We start from the raw sequence: 11,677 nt of genomic DNA, 5'->3' as shown, positions 1-11,677 counted from the left end.
TAGTGCTTGCAACATCAATGACTGCAGTACAGTGTCTGTGTCAAAGTGGTATGATTTGGTGGTGAAAAGCAGAGGCACAATTATGTATAAAGAGCTGCGGGGGATCTCGGGCAATTTCAGGATTTGGAACAGGGGAAAGTGAGTGATATAATGCATGCCAAAAAAAATTGAGTGGGGGTGACTCTTTATCCTCTCCAGTGATTGCGCCAATGGAAGAAAGGACCACCTGATAAATTTCTCTCACTCAGTGCTGTGCTGTCAGAGTTGGTAGTGTACGTAGTAATGAGCGGAAGATGATAAAACTCTCTCAATAGATGTCGCACAGTCCTCATTCTTGGGAAGAAGTGAGATGGTAAAACTCTCTCATGCTATGTTGTCAGGAATGGTTGTGTTACACAGTGATTGTCTGTCCAGACGTGAGATTATAAATCTCCCTTAATCCATGCTGTAGGAACAATTGTGTTACACAGCATCATTTGGAGAAGTGAGGTGGTAAAGCTCCCTCAACTTATGCTTTCAGGAATGATTGTATTTACACAGCAACTAATCCTGTTGAGAGGTTAGATGGTAAAGCTTGCTCAATCAATGTTGTAAGGAATGTCTGTGTTACACAACACTCATCTGGGGAGGTAAGATGGTAACACTCTCTTGATCAATGCTGTCAGGATTGGTTGTGTTACACACTGCTCATTTGTGTGGTGCTTGTGAGGCTCTTTTTGGGTCCAAGAAGCTTTTCGTTATGCAAACACTGCTTCAGCTTTTCCTGAAAGGATGCAGTTGTAATCGTGTAGAGTATTGGATTCAGGGCACTGTTTATTGGCAGGATGAAGATTACAACCCAAGAAGTTATAGTCCCTGTCAAAAATAAAATGAATATCAAGAGTAAGCAAACATTTTCTATAAAGAATAAATAATTATAGCATAATGGATTCCTGGGAGTGGAACGACTCAAGAGGTTCAGATAAAATAAACCAAGAAATTATTTACAGGCTGGAATCTAATCAAGGGGTTCAGAAGATGTTATTAACTGTGACAGCAACTCCTCAACAGTTTATAACTATCATCTGGACCAATACTATCGCCTTTAACTCCCTCCAGGGTATTTCATTTTTAATGAATCTCATTGATCATTTGATACAATGATTTTATTTATTTTTTGGGCTCACATCCGTCATCAGTGTGGATACTGACTGTTACCATTTTGTTGGTGTCTGATAACATGCAAATAGTTATTTCGAAACTATAGAAAAATCTCATTACCGAGAAATGCTGTGGCCAGTTTTGTACAATATATCATATTTACTCTCTAAACCTGGTCAATTCATTTGCCTTATAATCATACCACAGTGCAGCAACCTCAAAGACTATGAAAAATTTCTGGCTTGCCAACCAGAAAGAGAATTTGTTCTCCATTTTCATTTAAAAAAAAGAGCATATAAATTACTGGACAAATGTTTAAAGTGTTTATATGGCAGTCCTGCAGGAGGAAAGTTATTTTGTTTAAGTTATGTAAGACAACCTACTGATTTGGGGAGATACAACGTATTCATTACTTTGTATTATTACACATAGACATCTGTACTATTTGAACCAAGTGAATCCAAGCTTTGTATATTCACTTACTGTGAAATAAAGCTGTGAAATAATTATTCATATTTGGTCTTGATAAATCAATGATTTCTCAGCCTGCCTTCAAAGAAATTGAAGCATACAAAAGTCACAAGCTTGCTTGGGTTATGCTATTGTATATTTACATATTAGGTTGATTCTGCACATCCATAAACATACGAAACTCAGACCACTTATGGGTGTAACTAGCACTACTGTACCTGAGGGCATATCTAATACTTAGTACATAGAAATACATAGAAGTTACAATACAGAAACAGGCATTGGCCCAACCAGTCCTTGGTGGCATTTACATTCCACATGAACAAATAATCCTAGTCACATTTACCTACGCTGTTTCCCTATCCCTTCATCTCCTTTTCTTTCATCCACCGATACAATCTAATCTTGAATGTTGATATAGTTTCTGCCCTGGAATTGAATTCCATAGCCTGCGTGAAGAGGTTTCTCCTGCCCTCTGTTCTAAATCCCTTACATTTAATCTTGTATCTGTGGCCCCTTGTTCTTGACCCCTCAACTACTGAAAATAGTTTGCTTCTATCTACCCTTCTCCACCTTTTAAAATTTTAAATACTTTTATCATATCACCCCGCATTGTTCTAATGAAAAAAGACCCAATTTTTCAGGTCTATTTTTCTATTTGTATTTCCTCATACCAGGCTGCATCCTAGTTAATGTGTGCAGTAGCCTTTCTAAAGCCTCAATATCCTTCCTGTAACATGGAGCCCAAAACTTGTAACAAGGCCATTTGGCCCACAAGCCCATTCCTTCCACACATCAACATGGATTCATTTCATTTTCAGAGTATAGGTTCTGTAAACAATCCCCATATATCCCAAAGGTAAACTGTTAAAAACTATCTAATTTTATATTTATATTATTCATCCTGGGTCAGTTAAGTTTCTTGGCATGAAATTTCAATGACACCAGCAACTTAGGAACCATCAAATCCCTCCGCAGTATGCAGCCACTACCATCTGTACTTATCCTTATAAGTCTCACTTCCATTCTTTACCAGATATTCATCTATTATTTATATTACCCATTCCTCTAAGCACTTTAAAAAACCTGCATTATGTCTCCTCACAAACTCCTTTTAGGCACATCCCTATAATTGTGTCTTAAGTCATGGAAAAGTTGTTGGCTGCCTTCAGCCCAACATCACTGCTACCACACCCACCCTACTTCAACCACCAGTGTTGATGCAAGTGAATATCAGTGGCTATGTTGAATAGACTGCCAGCAAAAGCAGCCTATGCCGAATCAACTGACATTTAAAAATAAAATATGATAAATATTTGGTTAGCAAGGGGATTGAAGGTTGCAAGGATAAGTATAGACAAAGATATTCAAATGTCCGTGCAACAAGATGGTCGAAAGCAACTGACTGAGGTTGAATATCAGAGGTGCAATTGTAGATAGATCCATTGAAAGATATTTAGAATGGACTAATATGCAGGACTGTTTTTTTTGCTATTAACGTCTCACATCAGTTGTTGTTATTGTCGAGGAGAGCTAGTGTCGCAGCGGCCCGATCTTCAACAACGCTCCGCCGGGCGAGCTGCCTTTTACTCTCCACAGCTCGCCCGCTTCATGGAAATTAGGAGCGAGGCCCGATGTCGGGGGCGTCTCAGGCCTCACCATTCAGGCATAGGGCTTGTACCCCGCGCTGCCCCGTGCGCCCAAAAAGGGCGTGCCCGAATTTCTAGGCCACTATTTGTACAGTTTACCTAATTGTCTGGAAAAGCATACCCGCTTCAAGTTCAGTCCATCGTATTGTGGGGTGCACTTCATGATCGATTAGATTGTATATTCTCTGTAAAAAAAGCATACTCGATGGACCGAATGGCCTTTTCTCATTCCAAGCTTTCATGTTATTAACTCATTTTACTCTATGAAGTGAGAAATTGTTTATTTATTCAGCAAATTGCAGCAGACATCATGTGAAACAATGCTATAACCAGTAACCATTTAATTTTGTTATCTCATTGGTTGGTTTAAATTTGCATATCTAATCGAATGATCTGAACCAAAAGAATGGAATTCTTTGAACCAAACAGGGAGTGATAGGTGATAGGCACAAGCGCTGGGAAGGGAAGTGAGGGGGTTGTGCCCCTTCCAAATTGTCTTGGCATGCTATGTGCCCCTCTGTTTCTGCTCTAAAACCTAGAATTTCTCCTGATGTTTCCCCCATCCTATGCAACCTTTTGCATTTTTGTGATTATGTGGAACTTTGTGTGTTGACTGGTTATTTATTAAGCCTGTTTCTTAGATTCTAGGTCCTTATTGGACACAGAAGTCTCCATTGCCAGGTTATGCTGTTGCAGGTTATAAGTGAGAGGGGGTTAAAACATGCTGGGACTCAGTTGCAATCAAAGAACGAAAAGAAAGACTTGCATTTATAGCGCCTTTCATGACCTAAGGATGACGCAAAGCGCTTTACAGCCAATTAAGTACTTTTGAAGTGTAGTCACTGTTGTAATGTAGGAAACTCGGCAGCCAATTTGTGCGTGGCAAGGTTCCACAAACAGCTATGAGATAATGACCAGATAATCTGTTTTGGTAGTGTTAGTTGAGGGATAAATATTGGCCATGACATTGGGGAGAACTCCCCTACTCTTCTTCGAAATAGTGCTGTGGGATCTTTTGCATCCACCTGAGAGGGCAGACAGGGCCTCGGTTTAACGTCTCAGACACCCCTGACAGTGCAGCACTCCCTCAGTACTGCACTGGAATGGCAGCCTAGATTTTGTGCTTCAAGTCTCTGGAGTGGTGGTTGAACCCACAACTTTCTGATACAGAGACAGGAGTGCTATCCACGGAGCCAGGGCTGATGGCAATCACAGTACTACTGTCAGATTGATGGTAACCACACTAACTTACCAAGTTTTGTTTTCTTACCTGGTATTTCTACTTCGAGCAGAGACAGGAATTTCATCAGAAATATGGGGATCCAGCATAGGGCGTCAGTGAACACAATGAAGAAAAAGCGTTTTGCGATGGCTACCTCTCTAGAAAAGAGGCTCCTCTCCGCTGACTGTGCCCCTGTTTTATGAATTGAATAAAACATGCTGGTGTAGGAGAAGACTATGATGATGAAAGCAACTAAGTTCAAACCTACAAGGAAAAAAATGACGCCATTACTAGTGAAATAGTCTGGAGGAGAGGTCAAGAGCAGCTAAGTGTCAAGGAACAAATACCCACTTCCCCCATGACGTCCATGTGATCACACACCACAAGTTAAAAGAGCAGAGGTTTGACAATGGGCAGTGCACACAGCCACAAAAAAAAAGCAGAGCACATCTCCCAGCAAAAAGTGATGGGCTGTGTGCACTGCCCCACTCCAGAAACCTGAACCAACTGTAGTCTAGCTGAATTGTTTGGACTGAATAAGATCTTGTAAAATGGTAGAATTCTCTGTTCTATGAGGCACTGAAATAGAAAAGGTAAAGAAACCAACTTGAAGCCAGGGTCCAATTGAGCTGTGTGTAGTATTAATTTGTTTACCGGGTGGTCAGTAAAACCAAAATGTTAAGCAACTAACCAAGATGATTACACCTTAACCAGGTGCAAACAGCTGATCGAAACTGCTTGAGTACCTGACTCTGCCTGAAATCAGCACAGCTTTTTAATTCGGTAAGTACAGGGTAAGTAGTTATTGAACTGCCCGAAATGTTGGCGCGTTTAATATGTAATTGACTCAAATGATAACGGCAAATGGTTAGCGCCATTTGTTCAATATAGGCGGCTGCCCTTGGTAAGTGTGGATGGTGTAAGTGGTGGGGACTATACCTTATTTTAATCTCATCTATTTTTAAAGTCTGGGATGCAGAGGATGATTGCGGGAATGATGTTCAAGGGGGAATGAGAGAGGGTAGAAAATGTATGTAGGAGTTGTCAAGAGTTTAGGTGACAGTGCAGGTTGGTGATATTGGGAGAGTGGTCCTGTCATTTGGGAACAGAGGTCAAAGGTTTCAGGAGAGCCAGAAGAGGGTTGCAGGATGTAGGAGCACTGGCAGGAGTAGTCGTGGTACTTGTGAGCAGCGGGAAGGGGTACTGGGGGCCAGCGGCAGTGGGAGAGGGGTGTTTGGGCATGGCAGCACTCAGAGGAGTCCTGGGGTGTGGGAATATTGCAGCAGGGTGCTGGGTGCAGTAACAGTGGGAGACTGGGCTTATGGCAGAACTGGAATGGCAGTGGTAGAGTGTGGGAGGGAGGGAGGTTTCTGGGTGTAGGTGTACTGGAGGGGAGGGATTGTAGAGTACTGTGGGTGAAAGCATTGTGATAGGGGTTTTCTCAGGTGGCAGTTCAGCGGTGTGGGGAAAGACACGGGTGTTCATCGTGCGAGTGGGTGAGAGGTAACTGGAGGAAGCAGGAGGAGCGGGTAAGCACGGGTATCCAAAGGGAGGGGGTGTAGTCACAGCAGAAGGGGAGTACAGCGGCTGGGGAATATATTAAAGGGATTTCCTGAGCGGTATGTTGGGGGACAGTGAGCATTTTAAATATTACATGTTTCTCCAGGTCAATGCTGGGAAATCCTGCTAAGAAATCTCATTCCCTGCTGTGACCAACCCCTTGCCCCACCACGACTGGACCGCGAGCCAGCCATGAAACTTGGGATCCAGTTACAATGGTGGGTGAGGGCTGGCTGGTTGTCCTGCGAATACAAATTTTCTTAAACGTGTTTCCCAGCAGTGATGGAGGAAACATATTATTTAAAATCAAAACTGCTGAGTATTTATTTTGAATAATACAGGTTTTCCCACTGATGGGGAAAATTCCTCTTCCTGCACTTCCATATCAAGTCAACTGTAAACAAAACTGCATTACCCAGAAATATTCCTGTGGAATATCCTCTTGCTCCAGGATTCTCAAACTGGTCTGAATAAAGAGGGAAGCACACTCCATTCTTTCCATAATAATTCCCAAACATGGTCTTGTTCCACAACGGTATTACTGCAATAATAAATCCAGAAATCCAGATGGCTATCAGTGTTGATAACGTCTGCCTCTTGCCTGGCCTGTAATGACTGAATGGGAAGACAATGCACATATATTTCTCCAGTGTCATATATGTCAGTAGCATGACAGAGACCTCCGTGGAAAGCATGGCCAATGAGCCAATGAGCTGACACTTCATGCTCTCCATCCACCGTTGGGCATGCCGGTTGTATTCCCCAAGGAACCTCATGTCAAAGGCACCAATGAAGAAGAGATAGACTCCCATCAGGCAATCAGCACCTACGAAAGAAGCACACCGGTAAATTGAGAAGAAAGAAAGAAAGAAAGACTTGTATTCACATAGCACATTTCACAAACCAAAGTGCTTTACAACCAATAAAGTACTTTTGAAGTGTAGTCACTGTTGTAATATAGGAAACACGGCAGCCAATAATGCAGAACCAGCTCCCACAAACAGCTGTGAAATAAATAACCAGTTCATCTGTTTTTGGTGCTGTTGGTTGAGGGATAAATGTTGAACAGGACACTGGGAGAATTACCCTGCTCTTCTTCGAATAATACTGTGGGATCTTTTACGTCCACCTGGGAGGGCAGACTGGGCCTGAGTTTAACATCTCATCTGAAAGACAGCACCTCCAACAGGGCAGCATTCCCTCGGTTCTGCACTGAAGTGTCAGCCTAGATTATGTGTTCAAGTCTGTGGAGTGGGATTTGAAACCACAGCCTTCTGACTCAGATGAATGTGCTATCACTGAGCCAAAGATGGCACAGCAAATGGCTGTCCAGTAACTCCTGCAGGAAAGTTCTTGTGCATGGACATTGGATGTAGACATGATTGAGTTCAGCTATGATCTCCTGCACAGTCAAATAGCTTGTCAACACTCGGTTTCTAGGCTCACATGTGAAAAATGGTCAATTGGACTGAAGTACTAGAAGGCTGTGGAACCTTATTCATCAACAGTCAGCACCTTCATAGAATCATAGAATCATAGAAAGGTTATAGCATGGAAGGAGGCCATTTGGCCCATCAAGTCCATGCCGGCTCTATGCAAGAGCAATCCAGCTAGTCCCACTCCTCCGACCTATCCCCGTAGCCCTGCAAATTATTTTCTTTCAAGTACTTATCCAGTTTCCTTTTGAAAGCCATGATTGAATCTGCTTCCACCACCCCCTCATGTGCCTGCTGCCCTTGTCCTTCTAGGTGGTAGTGGTTGCGGGTTTGGGAGATGCTTTCGAAGAAGCCTTGGCGAGTTACTGCAGTACATTCTGTAGATGGTACACACTGCTGCCACGGTGCGCCGGTGGTGAAGGGAGTGAAAGTTTCGGGTGGTGGATGGGGTGCTAATCAAGCGGGCTGCTTTGTCCTGGATGGTGTCAAGTTCTTGAGGGTTGTTGGAGCTGCAAGGCAAGTGGAGAGTATGCCATCACACTCCTGACTTGTGCCTTGTAGATGGTGGAAAGGCTTTGGGGAGTTAGGAGGTGAGTCACTCGCCGCAGAATACCCAGCCTCTGACCTGCTCTTGCAGCCACAATATTTATGTGGCTGGTCCAGTTAAGTTTCTGGTCAATGGTGACCCCTAGGATGTTGATGGTGGGGGATTTGGCGATGGTAATGCCGTTGAATGTCAAGGGGGGGGTGGTTAGAGATCTCTTGTTGGAGATGGTCATTGCCTGGCACTTATCTGGCACGAATGTTACTTGCCACTTATCAGCCCAAGCCTGGATGTTGTCCAGGTCTTGCTGCATGCAGGCACGGACCGCTTCATTATCTGAGGAGTTGCGAATGGAACTGAACACTGTGTAATCACCAGCGAACACCCCCATTTTTGACCTTATGATGGAGCAGCTGAAGATGGTTGGGCCTAGGACACTGCCCTGAGGAACTCCTGCAGTAATGTCCTGGGGCTGAGATGATTGGCCTCCAACAACCACTAATATCTTCCTCTGTGCTAGGTATGACTCCAGCCACTGGAAAGTTTTCCCCCTGATTCCCATTGACTTCAGTTTTACTAGGGCTCCTTGGTGCCACACTCGGTCAAATGCTGCCTTGATGTCAAGGGCAGTCACTCTCACCTCACCTCTGGAATTCAGCTCTTTTGTCCATGTTTGGACCAAGGCTGTAATGAGGTCTGGAGCCGAGTGGTCCTGGCGGAACCCAAACTGAACATTGGTGAGCAGGTCATCGGTGAGTAAGTGTCGCTTGATAGCACTGTCGATGACACCTTCCATCACCTTGCTGATGATTGAGAGTAGACTGATGGGGCGGTAATTGGCCAGATTGGATTTGTCCTGCTTTTTGTGGACACGATATACCTGGGCAATTTTCCACTTTGTTGGTTAAATGCCAGTGTTGTAGCTGTACTGGAACAGTTTGGCTAGAGGTACGGCTAGTTCTGGAGCACGAGTCTTCAGCACTACAGCCAGGATGTTGTCGGGGCCCATAGCCGTTTCTTGATATCACGTGGAGTGAATCGAATTGGCTGAAGACTGGCTGCTGTGATGGTGGGGATACTGGGAGGAGGCCAAGATGGATCATCCACTGGGTCATTAATATATATCAAGAAAAGCAGTGGTCCTAGTACCAACCCCTGGGGAACACCACTGTACACCTTCCTCCAGTCCGAAGAACAATCGTTCACCACTACACTCTGCTTCCTGTTACTTAGCCAATTCTGTATCCGTGCTGCTACTGCCCATTTATTCCATGGGCTTCAATCTTGATGACAAGCCTATTATGCGGCACTTTATCAAACGCCTTTTGAAAGTCCATATACATCACGTCAACTGCATTGCCCTCATTGACCCTCCCTGTTACCTCATCAAGAGAAAGGAAGAATAATGGTGCAATTTGACAAAAGTAAGCCATTGTGTCAACTATTTGGAAAAGCCTTTTTTTTTCATTGGCATTCAAGTAAATTTTGATGAGGACAGTGGTCCAATAATCCAAACCTCCATGTTTATGCCAGAGGAACACGAGAGCTTCTGGAATTGCCCCTCAACATTCTGCATGGAATACCAGGTTCAAAGTCGCATACACGATTTGTGTCTGTCTTTGGAATTCTCCCCCAGAAAGTATTGTCACCTGGAACTCTTGTCTCTTGCATACGAAATTTCAAATACAGTGTTTACCATCGCTTATTGAACCCTGGTCACTGAGCAGCATTAAACTACAGGAAATCTGTGACTTTTGCATTGGTACTCAGTACAGTTTTACTCACTAACTACCAGGTTACATTTGTGACAGCTGTCTCCAGCTATATCCTGTTGTGCCATTTAAAGAATTAAGTGTCTCCAGGTACCACTTACAGCAGAGTGATTTGATAGATAGGGTGTGTAGCCTGTTTTCTGTTGTGATGCATGACCTCATGCAGATGACAAAGAGGTTCCCGAAGCAGATGATGAAAGCTACGAACCACACAAAGACCCGCAGAATGATGTTGGCCAACAGGTTTTCGAAAGATGAGATTCCGTCTGTGTTTGGCTTGCAGCTCCGGACGTGGGGAGAATATCTGCAGTAATCAAACTTCTTAAAGTATCTGGCGAAGTTAAAAAAAAGAAGTAAGAACTTTTGTAACCAAATGCTGGAGGTTCTATTGGACGCTGATCAAAATGCTTCCTAGCATCACTTGCAATCTTCCCAAATGTATGAAAAAATAATGATTTGTTTCAAGATCTCACCCCAAAAATAATACATTCCTTCGTTTTCAATTGATAAGTCTATTGGGCCAGTTTATTGACTCCTGCTGGAAATTGAGTCTTTCTGAATGTCAGGAGGGTAGAGGGTCAGAATCGTAGCTGAATAGCCTGCTGAGGCTCACTGCTAGTGCTCGTACAAGAAGAATGGCTCTTTGGGTGAGGTACTGGAGGGCACTCTCAGCAAGAGTCAATACCCTCAGAAGAGTTGGGGAGAAACTGTGAGAAAGCTGGAGGCAGAAGGCCGCTATGTATAATAGTAATGATAACTCTTCTGATCTAACTTTCAAGTGGTGCACTGATAGTGACCCTCAATTGGTACAACATAAGCACGTCCTATACAATTTAGCAAGATTTATACATAAGATTTATAGATTTGTTCTATAGGATTCTGTAAGATTTGTTCCTTTAAAAATATCTTTGATTTGAAATTTATTCACTTTACTAATTATATCATAGATTTTGATCTCTGCTTTTGACACATGACATTATAATTAAACTAACTGGTTCTAATGATATCAGCTCTGAGACCGAATTACAGCCTTAGACTTACTGGCAGTATTTGGCGCTCTACATAATACATCCTGAATGGATTTCTTATCTTAGTTTTTTAAAAAAAGATTATTGTTATTACCCTGATGGCTCCAGCCATACAGACCAGGAGGTCCCAGGTTTGACCCCGGTCTATGCCGATCTCATCTTGTGGTGGGGGGAGGGGGAGCTAGTAGGGACACTACAATTTGTTTCAGTGCCCTTGGGCTAGGGAGGAAGAAAAGAAATCAGGCAGGGTTTCTGCTCCTAATCCTATGGCTTTGGCTGGAAAGTCTGTGGATATCAGGTTAGGATGGAATTGGATTTGGCAATGATGTCACATACGGTCAAATAGCCCACAAATATTCACTGTCTGGGTTCAGAGGTGAAGAATGGCCACTGGCTGAGGTACTTGAGGATAGCCAATATCTGTGAACCTGTACCCTGGCATGAGCGAATGCCTTCAGGAGAGGAGGGGAAAAAATTGCTCTACTTTTCTTATTGTTCTATAGTGTATGTGTTGCATGCAGTTGAACTGGCACAATATAGGTGAAGGATGAGCAGGTGACAGTAATACAGGATGGATGAGATCATGTAACTAACACATCCCATCACAGGTGAGATTTTGTTCTTAGAGAATTATTAATAAATATGACTAGTCAGTAAACTATGGAATAATTCATTTTTTTTCAATTTTCTGCTCTCGTCTCCTGAAGGTGCTAACTCGTGCTGTAGTACAGTTCTATGGGCAGCGGCTGTCCTTCAATGCCTTAACCAAGTGGTCACTGTCCATGTGTCAAACTACACAGTAAGTGTTAAGGAACTGTGGACGACATGACCCTGCTCACCTGATGTCCACATACA

The 11,677-nt window shown here is 43.3% G+C and overlaps 1 protein-coding gene across 1 annotated transcript in view; it reads right to left on the bottom strand.

The window, feature by feature from the left end:
* Window positions 1–676: 676 nt before the first annotated feature.
* Window positions 677–11,677, bottom strand: part of rxfp2l (relaxin family peptide receptor 2, like) — a 51,469-nt gene continuing 40,468 nt past the window's right edge. Inside the window, exons 15-18 of the mRNA XM_067996748.1 lie at window positions 9,896–10,125; window positions 6,458–6,868; window positions 4,531–4,746; window positions 677–855 (exon numbers count right to left, since the gene is read on the bottom strand). Coding sequence (XP_067852849.1) covers window positions 677–855; window positions 4,531–4,746; window positions 6,458–6,868; window positions 9,896–10,125 — 1,036 coding nt within the window. The remainder of the gene's footprint in view (window positions 856–4,530; window positions 4,747–6,457; window positions 6,869–9,895; window positions 10,126–11,677) is intronic.

The sequence above is a fragment of the Heptranchias perlo genome, chromosome 15 (assembly GCF_035084215.1).
Source record: "Heptranchias perlo isolate sHepPer1 chromosome 15, sHepPer1.hap1, whole genome shotgun sequence".
Lineage (NCBI taxonomy): Eukaryota > Metazoa > Chordata > Chondrichthyes > Hexanchiformes > Hexanchidae > Heptranchias > Heptranchias perlo.
The sequence above is the reverse complement of the archived record's forward strand: the minus strand, read 5'-3'. Positions and strand labels throughout refer to the sequence as shown.